The 14912-nt window shown below is 38.1% G+C and overlaps 1 protein-coding gene across 4 annotated transcripts in view; it reads right to left on the reverse strand.

The window, feature by feature from the left end:
- ZFYVE9 (zinc finger FYVE-type containing 9) overlaps positions 1-14912 on the reverse strand; it is a 195222-nt gene that overhangs the window by 61796 nt on the left and 118514 nt on the right. For all 4 annotated transcript variants that reach the window (XM_032303362.1, XM_032303360.1, XM_032303361.1 and 1 more), the window contains 2 exons: positions 11667-11789; positions 9595-9750 (listed from right to left, as the gene is read on the reverse strand). In XM_032303362.1, the coding sequence (XP_032159253.1) occupies positions 9595-9750; positions 11667-11789 (279 nt within the window). The remainder of the gene's footprint in view (positions 1-9594; positions 9751-11666; positions 11790-14912) is intronic.

The raw sequence follows: 14912 nt of genomic DNA on the forward strand, positions 1-14912 counted from the left end.
CTCTGAACACCCATGAAACCAGTTTGAGATATAGGATTATACACTTCTGAATCCCTACAGGGGCAGAAGACACCAGTGGACAGGTAAAGCATACTAGGAATGATTGGACTGATATCAGAGGATAAAAAGAAGGAGGAGGGAGTCACCAGAAGCAACCCATTGGAAAGTAATACCCCAATACAAAAGTGCCCTGTGATTGGGGACAAGCATTGACTTGGAGTCTAGTTAAAAGCACTCAAAAAGAGCAAAAGATCTTAAAGAGCAACTGGAGGAATTGGGCAGTCACCAGCAGGCCTAAGCCCTGGACCCAGATTGGCCACTGCCGGCAACCACCGGTGCCAGAGAAAGTCCGTCAGCAGAGGAGCCTCCAGTTCCTGGTCCCAGAGCCCCCAGGGTTGCGAAGCTTAAGGGAGTCTGGTGGGCACTCTCTAGAACCATAGCCTTTTGCATTTGTGTTCACTGTGCGACCAGGATCTGAAAAATGCTCCCCAACCGCGCCTGAGAGTGTTCCCTATGGGTGCTAGCCGGTGGTCTATAGGACTGGCAGAGAGTCTGAACACTCCCAACCTGGACTTGAAAGAACTACCCCAGACAGCAGTCCAGGCAAAGGCAGCCACCAGCAGCAGACTCCCTAGACCAACATCCCTCCCAGTTATGGCACGGGGGCGCAGGGACAGGCGGGTGCTTAAGGCCACCCGGGGGAGAGACCATGGGGGGGGAGGGGGTCTCTGCTGCGGACTAAACCTCTGAAAAGCCGCAAAAAGCTACCAAATAACAAAAACCTCCAGAGAACAAAAGCCTGAAAAACCGGTTTCCACAGAGCCCAGCCCCTTGACAGGGAGCAGGAGGACTCAACCCAAGCAAGACCAACTGAAAAACAACACGGCAGGCCCCTGCCCCAGAAAGCCAGCCAAAAGAAGGAGCAAAAGAACCAGAGGACAACCACCACTGGGTCCCCATAAAACTGTAAAACCCCAATATCAGGGGAAAACAATTTAGCTCCCGGTACTGTCCTAAAACCTGTATATTTCATTGTACTATATATATATTTTTTTTAAGATTTTATTTATTTGTCAGAGAGATAAGAGTACAGGCAGGCAGAGTGGCAGGAAGAGGCAGAGGGAAAAGCAGGCTCTCTGCGGAGCAAACTCCCCACAGAGCAAGGAGCCCAATGCAGAACTCGATCCCAGGACGCCAGGACAATGATCTGAGCCGAAGGCAGCCGCTTAACTGATTGAGCCACCCAGGTGTTCCACTACTTTTATTTTTTATTCATTCTCACTATTCTTGTCCTTTTTAATTTCTTTTAACCTATTTACCATTACAACTAGAGGTTTAATACAACATATTCCACAATAACCTTATTTTTTTTTTAAAGATTTTATTTATTTATCAGAGAGAGAGGGAGAGAGAGCAAGCACAGGCAGACAGAATGGCAGGCAGAGGCAGAGGGAGAAGCAGGCTCCCTGCCGAGCAAGAAGCCCAATGTGGGACTTGATCCCAGGACGCTGGGATCATGACCTGAGCCGAAGGCAGCTGCTTAACCAACTGAGCCACCCAGGCGTCCCCCACAATAACCTTTTAACTTGAACTTTTTTCATACATATACCTGTATTTTTCTTTTTCTTTTCTGTTTTATTTCTTTTTAATATACATATAGATCATATAGATATAAGCTTCAAGGTAATCCTCTTTCCCTAATCAATACTACCCCTATATATAAACCACTTTTAATCTCCCTTTATCTCTGGAAAGTTGAGTCTTTTAACAAAGATATCAAGATACACCCAGTAAGAATCAAAATAACCTTCCTCGCCCACATCAAGGATTTATAACCACCCTCCCATCTTCTTCTTCTGTCAGTGTTTCTGTGTATTTGTTTTTGTTCTGGGATTACATAAATCTCATCCTTGGGGTTCATTTTGGCTGGGATCTTTTTTTTTTTTCCTTGTCATTTACTTTTTTTTTTTTTTTTTTATTTGATAGAGAGAGATCACAAGTAGGCAGAGAGGCAGGCAGAGAGAGAGGAGGAAGCAGGCTCCCCGCCAAGCAGAGAGCCCGATATGGGGCTCGATCCCAGGACCCTGAGATCATGACCCTAGCTGAAGGCAGAGGCTTAAACCACTGAGCCACCCAGGCGCCTTGTCATTTACTTTTTGTTTCTCTTTTTGTTCGTCCGTTTTTGTTTGTATACCTTATATATCTTACCTTTGGGGCCCATTCTGGCTGGGTCTTTTTTTTTTTTTTTCTGTCTCTCTTTCTCTTTCTCTCTTTTTTTTTCTTTCTTTTTGGTGGTGACTTCAGATTGCTCAGAAGCATTCCAGGGTGCACCCTGCCTGGATCGCAGTTCATATATTCAGCTACACATCCCCTCAACCACCTCTCACCAAAATGACTAGGAGGAGGAACACCCAACAGAGGAAAAATTCAGAGACTGTGCCCTCTCCATCCGAGCTACTGGATATGGACATAAACAGTATGTCTGAAAGGGAATTCAGGGTAACAATTATCTAGGCAATGGCTAGGTTGGAGAAAACCATTAGTGACTACCTGGAATCCGATTAAGGCAGAAGTGAGAGGCACTCGGGAAGAAGTTAAAAATGCTATCAATGAGATCCAATCTAATCTAAACACTCTAACAGCTACGGTAACTGAGTCAGAAGATAGAATTAGTGATCTAGAGGACAAACTGATAGAGAAAAAGGATCAGGAGAAGCCCTGGAACAAACAGCTTAGAAGCCATGAAAACAGAATTAAGGAAATAAGTGATGCCATGAAATGTTCCAGTGTCAGAATTATTGGGATCCCTGAGCGGGTGGAGAAAGAAAGAAGACCAGAAGATATAGCTGAAAAAATTCTATTTTTATTTTTTATTTTTTATTTATTTTTTATTTATTTATTTTTTTTAAAGATTTTATTTATTTATTTGACAGAGAGAAATCACAAGTAGATGGAGAGGCAGGCAGAGAGAGAGAGAGGGAAGCAGGCTCTCCGCTGAGCAGAGAGCCCGATGCGGGACTCGATCCCAGGACTCTGAGATCATGACCTGAGCCGAAGGCAGCGGCCTAACCCAATTCTCCCAATATGGGGAATGGACCCAATGTTCGTGTCCTAGAGATAGAAAGACCAACCCCCAAGATGAACGATCTCGAGGCACCTGATTACAAGACTGATGAATCATAATTTTAGACAAGAGATCTCAGAGCGGCTAGGGGGAAAAGATTCCTTACATACAGAGGAAGGTCCATAAGAATAACGTCAGACCTGTAAACAGAAACCTGGCAAGCCAGAAGGGGCTGGCAAGACATACTCAGGGCACTAAATGAGAAGAACATGCAGCCAAGAATACTTTATCCCGCAAGGTTGACATTCAAAATGGATGGAGAGATAAAGAGCTTCCAAGACCAGTAAGGTTTAAGAGAATATGTGACCACCAAGCCAGCACTATAAGAAATATTAAGTGGGGGTTCTATAAGAGAAGAAAGAATAAATAAAGAAAGAAAGAAGAAAGAACCCAAGAGTGTCATAAAACAGAAATTTACAAAGACAATCTATAGAAACAAGGACTTCACAGGCAACATGATGTCAATAAAAACGTCTCTTTCAATAATCACTCTCAACGTGAACAGCCTAAACCCTCCCATAAAACAGCACAGGGTTGCAGATTGGATAAAATGACAGGACCTGTCCATATGCTTTCTACAAGAGACCCATTTGGGACCTAAGGATATATCCAGACTGAAAGTGAAGGGATGGAGAAGCATCTTTCATGCCAATGGGCCTCAAAAGAAAGCTGGGGTAGTGATTCTCATATCAGATAATTTAGATTTTAAACTAAAGACTGTAATCAGAGATAAAGAAGGACACTACATCATTCTTAAAGGGTCTATCCACCAAGATAGACCCTTTGCCTAACAATTGCAAATATTTATGCCTCCAATACAGGAGTAACTACATAAGATGACTGTTAATTAAGATAAAGAGTCATACTGATATGAATACATTAATAGTAGGGAATCTTAACATGCCATTCTCAGTAACAGACAAATCATCCAAGCAGAAAATTAATAAAGAAACAAGAGCATTGAATGACATTGGACCAGATGGACCTCATAGATATACAGAACATTCCACCATAAAACAAGAGAATACTCATTCTTTTCAAGCGCACATGGAACTTTCTCCAGAATAGACCACATACTGGGTCACAAATCAGGGCTCAACTGATACCAAAATTGAGATTACTCCCTGCATATTCTCAGACCACAATGCTATGAAACTGGAACTCAACCACAAGAAAAAGTTTGGAAGGAATTCAAACACTTGGAAGCTAAAGACCACTCTGCTTAAGAATGTTTGGCTTAGGGGCTCCTGGGTGGCTCAATGGGTTAAGCCTCTGCTTTCGGCTTGGGTCATGATCTCAGGGTCCTGGAATTGAGCCCTGCATCGGGCTCTCTGCTCAGCGGCGAGCCTGCTTCCCCCTTTCTCTCTGCCTGCCTCTCTGCCTAGCTGTGATCTCTTTCTCTGTCAAATAAATAAATAAAATCCTAAAAAAAAAGAATGTTTGGATTAACCAAGAAATCAAAGAAAAACTTAGACAATTCATGAAAACCAATGAGAATGAAGACACTGGTTCAAAATCTATGGGATACGGCAAAGGCAGTCCTAAGGAAGAAATACATAACCATACAAGCCTCCCTCAAAAAAGTGAAAAATCCAGAATACACCAGCTCTCTTTACACCTTAAAAAACTGAAGAATCAGGGGCACCTGGGTGGCTCAGTGGGTTAAGCCGCTGCCTTCAGCTCAGGTCATGATCTCAGGGTCCTGGGATTGAGTCCTGCATCGGGCTCCCTGCTCAGCAGGGAGCCTGCTTCCCTCTCTCTCTCTCTGCCTGCCTCTCTGTCTACTGTGATCTCTCTCTGTCAAATAAATAAATAAATAAATAACTCTTTTTTAAAAAATAAATAAATGGACAGAAGACATGAACAGACACTTTAAAGAAGACATACAAATGGCCAACAGACACATGAAAGTATGTTCATCATCATTAGCCAGCAGGGAGATTCAAATCAAAACCACACTGAGATACCACCTTACACCAGTTAAAATGGCCAAAATCAACAAGACAGTAAACAACAAGTGTTGAAGAGGATGAGGAGAAAGGGGAACCCTCTTACACTGTTGGTGGGAATGCAAGTTGGTGCAGCCACTTTGGAAAACAGTGTGGAGATTCCTTAGGAAATTAAAAATAGAGTTACCCTATGACCCTGTAATTGTACTACTGGGTATTTACTTCAAAGATACAGATGTAGTGAAAAGAAGGGCCACCTGTACCCCAATGCTCATAGCAGCAATGGCCACAGTTGACAAACTGTGGAAATAACCAAGATGCCCTTCAACGGACGAATGGAAAAAGAAGATATTGTCCATATATACAATGGAGTATTATGCCTCCATCACAAAGGATGAACACCCAACTTTTGTATCAACATGGACGGGACAGGAAGAGATTATGCTGAGTGAAATAAGTCAAGCAGAGACAGTCAATTATCTTATGGTTTCACTTACTTGCAGAGCATAAGGAATAACACGGAAGACACTGGGAGATGGAGAAGAGAAGAGAATTGGGAGAAATCGGAAGAAGAGACAAACCATGAGAGACTGTGGACTATGAGAAACAAATTGAGGGTTTGAAAGGGGGAGGTGGGTGATGGGTGAGCCTGGTGGTGGGTATTAAGGAGGGCACATATTGCATGGAGCACTGGGTATGGTACATGAACAATGAATTCTGGAACACTGAAAAAAAAAATAATAAGTAAACATAAAAGAACTACCATATGATCCAGCAATTCCAATTATGGGTATTTATCTGAAGAGAATGAAAACACTAACTTGAAAAGAGATCTGCAGCCCATGTTTGTTACAACATCATTTACACTAGCCAAGACATGGAAACAACCTAAGTGTCTATCAACAGGTGAATGGATAAAGAAAATGTGATGTATATATACACTGTGGAATATTATTCTGCCATTAAAAAAAAAATTCTGGGGGCGCCTGGGTGGCTCAGTGGTTTAAAGCCCCTGCCTTTGGCTCAGGTCATGATCCCAGGGTCCTGGGACTGAGCCCCGCATTGGGCTTTCTGCTCAGCAGGGAGCCTGCATCCTCGTCTCTCTCTGCCTGCCTCTCTGCCTACTTGTGATCTCTGTCTGTCAAATAAATAAAATCTTAAAAAAAAAAAAAATTCTGTCACTTGCAACAACACGGATGGAACTCAATGGCATTATTTTAAGTAAAATAAGCTAGACAGAGAAAGACAAATAACATATGATTTCACATTTATATATAGAATCTAAAAAACAAACAAAAAACCATAGGACACCTAGACACAGGATGGGGGTTGAGAGGGTGGGTAAAATCAGTGAAAGAGGTCAAAGGTACAAAATTCCACTTGTAAGATAAATTAGTAGTGAGGGTGTATATACAGCATGGGAACTATAGTTAGCAACACTATTGTATATTTGAAAGCTGCTAATAGAGTAGATCTTAATATATGTGCTGCCGAAGCGAGCACTAGAGTAGATCTTAAAAGTTTTCATCAGCAAGAAAAAAAAACTGAAAATGGATGTTAACTAGACTCACTATGATCATTTCACAGTAAATACAAATATCAAATCATTATATTTTACATCTGAAACTAACAGTACATGTCAATTATATCTCAATAAAAAAATACTTAAGTCAATCTTACTGGGGTATAATTTCATGCTATAAAACCCAGAGACTTTAAGTATATAGTTCAATATGGTTTTGACAAATGTAAACATTCATGTAACCACCATCCCTATTACTATATAAAATATTTATATAATCCCAGAAAATTCCCAGGGCCCCTCTGTAGCCAGTTGCAACCCCTGCAACCCCAACTCACCCCAGGCAAACACTAATCTAGTTTCTATCACCACAGACTCATTTTGCCTGTTCTGGAGAATCATGTAAATAGAATCATATAATAGGTACTTTTTTGTGCCTGGCTTCTTTCGTTCAGCACAATGTCTGTGATATTCATCCATGTTGTTGTAAGCATCAGCAGTTTGTTTTTATTGTCAAGCAATATTCTAGTGCTTATCCACTATATTTTTTTGTTTATCTACTGTAACTGCTTCTTAACTCGCTCTACCTGCCAGCAGATACATAGACTTTAATCCATTTTCATATTGCTTCTGAAGTCATCTTTCTAAAATGCAAATCTGCCTGTGTCACTCATTTTTTTTCAGTTGTTCCTCATTGCCTACTCAATAAAAGATGGACCCCTGAACAAGATTTTCATGAACCTCCCATGCGTTAGCACCTAATTCCTCCTCAAAACCCACATGAATATACAGTTGCTTGGATCCCCAATGCCATTTCGCTATTTATAGTTTTTATATGTGAACCCATCCAAATCAGGGAGAAAAGTGATTGTTTCCAGTCATTTCTGGAAATAAATTTAGGTTCTGAGTATTATATAGCCTGAAGGCTCTAAATTAATTCATATTAATCCTATACATTTCAGAACTGACACAGTAAATACTAAAGTATACTTCATAGGTATGTGGTAAGTTGTCGAGGTACTGTCTTGTCCTAATGTAATATAACACTTAAACTATCACAAAGACTAAGACATAAATGTATAATCTTTTATGGATAAGCTATAATCACACTAAAGGTGCAATTTTATATCCTGCTTTTGTCCTTACTTCAAGAGCATTTTCCGTGTTGTTACACTTTATTCATAAATATTACTTTTGATGGCTAAAAAGTGTTCGAAAAAAAAAGTGTACATCTAATTCGTATAACACAGTTTTAAATCTTCTCCTATAGTTAGGCATTAGGTTACCACTAAATTTTTGTGTTAAATTTAAGTAATGCTGAAATAAACATTTCATGTATAAAGTATATTTTACAATTTAGATAATTTTTTTTTTTGGCACAGAATCCCACAAGGGGAATTACTGTATTCAGAAAGTATAAATAGGGGCGCCTGTGTGGCTCAGTGGGTTAAGCCTCTGCCTTTAGCTCAGGTTGTGATCCCACAGTCCTGGGATCCGAGCCCCATATCGGGCTGTCTGCTCAGCAGGGAGCTTGCTTCCTCCTCTCTCTCTGTCTGCTTCTCTGCCTACTTGTGATCTCTCTGTCAAATAAATAAAATTAAAAAAAAAAAAAAAAGAAGAAGGGCGCCTGGGTGGCTCAGTGGGTTAAAGCCTCTGCCTTCAGCTCAGGTCATGATCCCAGGGTCCTGGGATCGAGCCCCGCATTGGGCCCTCTGCTCCTCGGAGAGCCTGCTTCCTCCCCTCTCTCTGCCTGCCTCTCTGCCTGCTTGTGATCTGTCTGTCAAATAAATGAATAAAATCTTAAAAAAAAAAAATTAAAAAAAATTTTTAAAAAGTATAAATAATTTATGGTTTTAATATATTTATAAGATATCACCATGTACTACACAGAAATAATTTTAATACCCTGGTCAACCTCACTCCCCTTTCCAAGCCTTGTTCCTCAGAGACAATCTCTATTATTAATTTGTTATAGTTATTATACTACTCTTTCCCTATTTACCAACCACAGATATTGTTTTTTAACTTCCTGTTATGATAATGAGAATTTAGCTAAACTAACCACTTCTTACCTCCTCTGTTAAATCAGAGGAGGCTAAGTTTGTAATGCCAAATAATACACATAAATATATTTCTTCTCTCTCAACTTATAATGTCTTTTTATTAGTATCCTTAGTCTTTTCCAGTAGCTATGCATCTACTTTTACATTGGGAGGGCAAACAATATTTATAATTTACTTTGAAACCATAATAAAGTTGCTCATGTCAGTGGTTTTTAAAACCTGAAAATTAAATAAATAATATTTACATTACGATTATATAGATATTGTTAACTGAAGAAACAAGTAGTAAGTTATGATTATGCTTCTTTTTACCAGGTACCAATATCATGATCCCTAACCCACTGAAAGAAAAATATTCTTACATGATGATCAATGGATTATCTTGTAACTTTGATTCCAGCCTTTATAAAATAGTAACAGCCACATGAGGTAAAGTACTAAAATTTATATTTCATTAAGCCTTAGCAAGTTCTAACTTGCTGCTGATACAAAGTCCAATGCCAGGCTTCCAAATTAATGACTATTATTTTGCATCTGAATCCAAAAATTTTTATCATCTTTTTTTTAAAGATTTATTTGACAGAGAGAGCACAAGCAGAGGGAGGGGTAGAGGGAGAAGCAGGCACCCTGCTAAGTAGGGAGCCTGATTCAGGGCTTGATCTCAGGACCCCAGGAGCATACCAGAGCAGAAGGCAGACATTCAACCAACAGATCCACCCCAGAACCCTGCACCTTTTTTTTTTTTTTTTTTTTTTTTAAAAAGTATGCTCCATACTCCAGCTTGTAGCCAAGCATGGGGCTTGAATTCATGACCCCGAGATCAAGACCCGAGCTAAAGTCAAGATTTGGATGCTTAACCAACTGAGCCGCCCAGGCTCCCCCTGAAATTTTTATTATCTTATAAAGGGTGCAGACAAAGTCATAAAGCATTCCCACCTGCCAGAGCATCTCGATAAAGCTGCACAAAATGATTAAAGATATCCTTCGGCAAACACTTTTCATCTGGTAGACACTGTAGAAGGATGACTATCTCAGATTGACCCACTGCATGCATTCCCTTGGTTGTGAAACACCAGCACTTCCTGTTCACATCTATGAATGGAATAAAAATATAAAAGTAAGACATTCTCCTCAATCCTTACCTTTAAAAAAATGCACAGAAATCTGATAAAATATAGCAAAGAATAAAATGTATTATACTGAATCTGTACAATTCAACTGTGAACTATTAATGCACTGAACCAAAGAACCAATGAAGAAAATAAAATATACGAATGACTCTGGCTTAAACAAATACTTAGAAAAGCAATGGGAAGGGAAGTAAAAGAAGAAACAGTGAAAGAAAATGGGCTCAGAATTTTAACTCTTATTATTAAAATGTGTAATTGTTAAAAGAAAAGGCATTCCATTAAAAATAAGTATCCTAGGCTATAAAGAATATATTCCCCACCTGTATTTTAAAAAATTCACTAAATCAATCAATCAATCAATTAATTAATTCACTTTACCAAGGGAAAAAATTACTTATATAGAACTAGAAACAATAACAAAGGCCAATATTACAGCTTTGGATTCAGGTTGTGAGCAAATACTTTTATATACACACTTTTAAAATTTCATCTGTAACTGAAAGATTCTAGTTTTTTATTTTTTTAAAAGATTTTATTTTTTAAGTAATCTCTATAGCCAATGCGTGGTTTGAACTTTACAATCCTGAGATTGAAGAGTTGCATGGTCTACTGCCTGAGCCAGCCAGGGACCCCAAGATTCTAGCTTTTTAAATTATTATCCTTTTTGGCAGAAAATTCTAGATAAACATCAACATGATTTTACTTGGTTTCATCCTATAAAAAGTGGTGAAAGAATGGCTTTTCTGGACTATTTACTTTCACTTCTTCACCTTAAGGCACTGTAGAGTCCCAATAGCACAAGCCATATATAGTTAAAAATAATGTTAAATCTTTGACACTTATATAATTTGTACTCCATACATAATAGGATCCCCAAAGGAACTGAAACAAGATTCAAATATAATTACAGATCTCACAATGTAAATCAAAACCAACAAAAGTTCCCTTTCTTACACTTTGGGAATAATGTTACTTTATTATACCTAACAGGAAGCCCCAATACAACTGTATTAAGATGGTGTAAACTTCAGGAATTCTGGGTTAGCTATTTTCTAAGTGTAACTTATAAACTAGATATGGTAAATTGAAATTTCACAAATTATCTTAAAATCTGATCCTATAAGGAAAGGGGGCAAGCATTAATAACTGGCCAAATATACAAGGGTACAATTAAGTAAACCAGAGCCTGCACTTTTTAATAAAGAACCTCAAAGGAAGTAGCAGATAGGTGTTTCTGGACTCCAAGGTCAACTTAATAAGTACCCAGTGGGAATTAGAAGACAGTTCCCCAGTGCTTCTCCCCAGAACTTGCCTATTGACATTCATTCAGGATAAATGCATTCTCTATGTTCCAACACCATCCTGGAATTAAGATTCCAATTTACTGTCCTCTTACCCATTCTGATGCCCAGAAGCTAGCCCCAAGAATTAAGAAGTTTCTTCTGAATCTTAACTTATGATGTACTGAAGTTCTACTATGTGTCAGCTAACTAACCTTTTCTCAAATAAAGGTTTGCACATGATTAAGGTTTCTGAAATTTAAATCTTAGCATGTAAATTATTTGACCTTCCTGGATAATTTGTCCACCACCATTCTGGGGGTGAGTTGTGATCTAGCACATCCATCTTAGGAAGTTTTGTTTGGCTTTCTCCATGGAGAATTCACCTATCTCTTCTCAAGAGTTTGTTACTCCCACAGCTGTCCTCTGGGATACGTTATTTTATACAAACCGATTTCTTTGGTACTCAGTTTTCAGTTAAGATGTGGCTCCACCCATATAAAAACAACTGTGTATAAGGAATTTGAAAGCTTTACTTATTATCTATGAGTAAGTAAAGTATCTCATTTTAATTTTAAAAAACAAATTTCTAACTTACAATTAACAATTTTAACCATTGACAACAAATTTGCATTTAAAACAAAGACAAGTGGGTCAGGACCACCATCCTCTAACTGCTGCATTACTGAAATCTGTGATGGTTTCTCTTCCACAGCATAATCTGTAAGGGAAGAAAACAATGTAAAAGATTAGTTAAAATGACAAATCAAGACGAAATCTGATGCAGGAATGGGCTGATTATTCACAAGAAAGAGTTAAGCACTTGATTTACAGATATGGTGAACATATCTGCTGACCCACTATAATGCTAATAGTTTCCCTTTCATTCTCAAAAGTGACCCTGTCCAGTTTGGATGAGAACATGTTATCCTATAAATAGACTTCTCCACAAACTGACTTGTGGCATAATCTAAAGGCACCCCTTTAGCATATGCACCCCGCTTTTTATAGCAGCATTATCAATAATAGCCAAACTATGGAGAGAGCTCAAATGTCCATTGACTGATAAATGGATAAAGAAGAGGTGGCATATATATAATGGAATATCAGGCATCAAAAGGAAAGAAATCTTGCCATTTGCAAGGATGTGAATGGAGCTACAGTGTATTATGCTAAATGAAATAAGTCAGTCAGAGAAAGACAAATACCATATGATTTCACTCATGTGATATTTAAGAAACAAAACAGATGAACACAGGGGAAGGATAAAAGAGAGAGAGAGAGAGGGAAGCAAACCATAAGAGACTCTTAACTTTATATAGAGAGAACAAACTGAGGGTTGATGGGGAGGGGCATGGGCTGAATGGGTGATAGGTATTAAGGAGGGCACTTGTGATAAGCTCTAGGTGTTGTATGTAAGCGCTGAATCACTAAATTCTACACTTACCATAAGTAAGAAACCAATCTTACCATATGTTAACTAGAATTTAAATAAAAACTTGGAAAAGAAAAGTAAAGATAGCCCTTTAATAAAAATTCAACTATCATTTCGTTTTATTTCACTCCAACAAGAATTTCACATATTACATATTCTAAGACCAACATTTGAAATAATCCATGATCTACAAGAAAGTGCTAATACCCTAACCTCCAGATGAAAAGGGTATTGTGGGGTTGAGGGAGAAGAGAATCCGACTTTTTACTCTATATTCTTTTGTACTGTTGTGAATTTTTTTACCATTAAAAAACTAAACTTAAAAAAAAAAAATGCCCAGAAAATAAACTAAAACTAAAATAAACTAAAACCATGATAAGTGACTGGCTTTGTGAAACACTTCCTCTAAGTCAAGAGTTCAGCACATGTATCAATCACCAAAATCACCAGTAAATCACAACATGGACAAGTTAATACTTGAGACCCTGCACAGAACCTTTCCCACTGAATCCCTGAAATGTGTGTATGTGTGAAATGTGTGTATCACAGTATGTGATATTCAGTCATGACATTTTGACTGATGGTACGTACCATCTTCCCAGTTTGAAGTCAAAATCGTGTATAATAACCAATAGAAATCAAAAAACTGTTTTTTAGATGTAAGAGGAAATGTCTATTTTACCAATAAATGGAAATGCTCATTGAAAAGAAAAATACTAAGTGACTTAAGAGAAAATATTTGTATGAAGTTATCCCACTGGAATACAAAACTGCAAAATTCTGGTGAAGAGACAGGAATAATATGGTTTAAGTAAGTATAAATAGTTGTTTCTTGTAGGAGGTATTTAAATAATTAGATTTAATGAAAATGAATCTTATTTAAACAATAGAGTAGGCCAATTTAACTTCTTGTAAGTTAAATCTAAGACTCATTAAAGTAACCAAAATTTGAACCTAAGTAGTAACTTTACTAACAAAAGAATGTTTTTAGAGGCTCTGAGTAAAGTAGTAAGGATTATACAATCAAAAGAATGCTTAACTTACATGAAAGTTCATAGCTGAACTATCTGGGACATGGCTGGATTTTATAGTCTGATACTTTCAGCCAACATTGCTGAGACCCCACAACAGACCCAGCATCATGGTAGGAGAAGACACGAGCATGAATTAAGTCTGAAGAAATGCATGGCTTAAGTGAAATGAACAGACCTATAAAATAGCTAAATTATAGTGAGAAAGGTGTTAATATAGTAAGGGTGTATAAGAATTTCTATTCAGGGGCACCTGGGTGGCTCAGTCAGTTAAGCCTCTAACTCTCGATTTCTGCTCTGGTCATGATGAGAGATTGAGCTCCATGTCAGGCTCCATGTTCAGCATGAGTCTCCTCAAGATCTTCCTCCTCCTGCTCCCTCCTCCTCTACTCCACCCCCAGCTAATGCACATGTGGTCTCTTTCTCTCTTTAAAATAAAGAAATAAAATCTTAAAAGAAAAAAAACTAATTTCTTTTCAAACAGAGACGATGTAAAACACTACTACAGAGCAGCACTGGTAAGGATTCAGAGAGGAGCTTTTCATTACTCTGGATTTTGAAAAGTTGAGGAGTTCTTCAAGGAGTCTACAGTATACAAACATATTCTAGGCAGAGGAAAGGAAGATAAAGAAAGTATTAATTACATGTCTACTTTACACCAGTCAATGTTCTCGCTACATACTTCCAGGTATGAAATCTGATTTAATACTCACAATGACTTTTAAGTAGGTATAATTACCTAAGTAAGATTAGGAAAAAGATTCAGGGAGGATAAATGAACTGCCCACTAGGTCACAGCTAGAAAGTAAGGGTATGAGGATTAAAATCCAGGTTTGTCCAGTTTTGTAGTCCATTCTCTCCCGACTATTCCACAGCGTAAGAAAAAACATGGAAGTGTGGAAAGTGAATATTCAGAAAACAGTAAATGATCTGTAATGTGCATAAAGTACTGGGGTATTGGATGGAAATAAATTTAGAAAGATAAGTTGAGATAAAGTTGTAAGAAACATTGTATGCTAAAATGATTAATTTATACTGAAGGCATTGGGAATCCACTGAATGTTTCTAAGCCAGAGCACTATATGACAATATCTATGTAATACAAAAAGATAATTGGCAATAACATGGAAGATAAAATAAAGGAGAAAAAGACTGAAAGCAAGGTGACCAGGTAAAAGACTAGGATAAAATTGTGGAAAGATGATTGATAAACCACCTCCTAAAAATGTACTAACTAGATGCTGATCTGCATGTATCAGCAATAAACTTTCACATAGAGATAAGCATTCTTTTGAACGGACAGTCATTTTACTTCTTACCAGAACTCAGTAAAAATATTTTTTAACAATAAAATTGCTATTTATGTTCAGTGCTCTCC

The sequence above is a fragment of the Mustela erminea genome, chromosome 10 (genome assembly GCF_009829155.1).
Source record: "Mustela erminea isolate mMusErm1 chromosome 10, mMusErm1.Pri, whole genome shotgun sequence".
Taxonomy (NCBI): domain Eukaryota; kingdom Metazoa; phylum Chordata; class Mammalia; order Carnivora; family Mustelidae; genus Mustela; species Mustela erminea.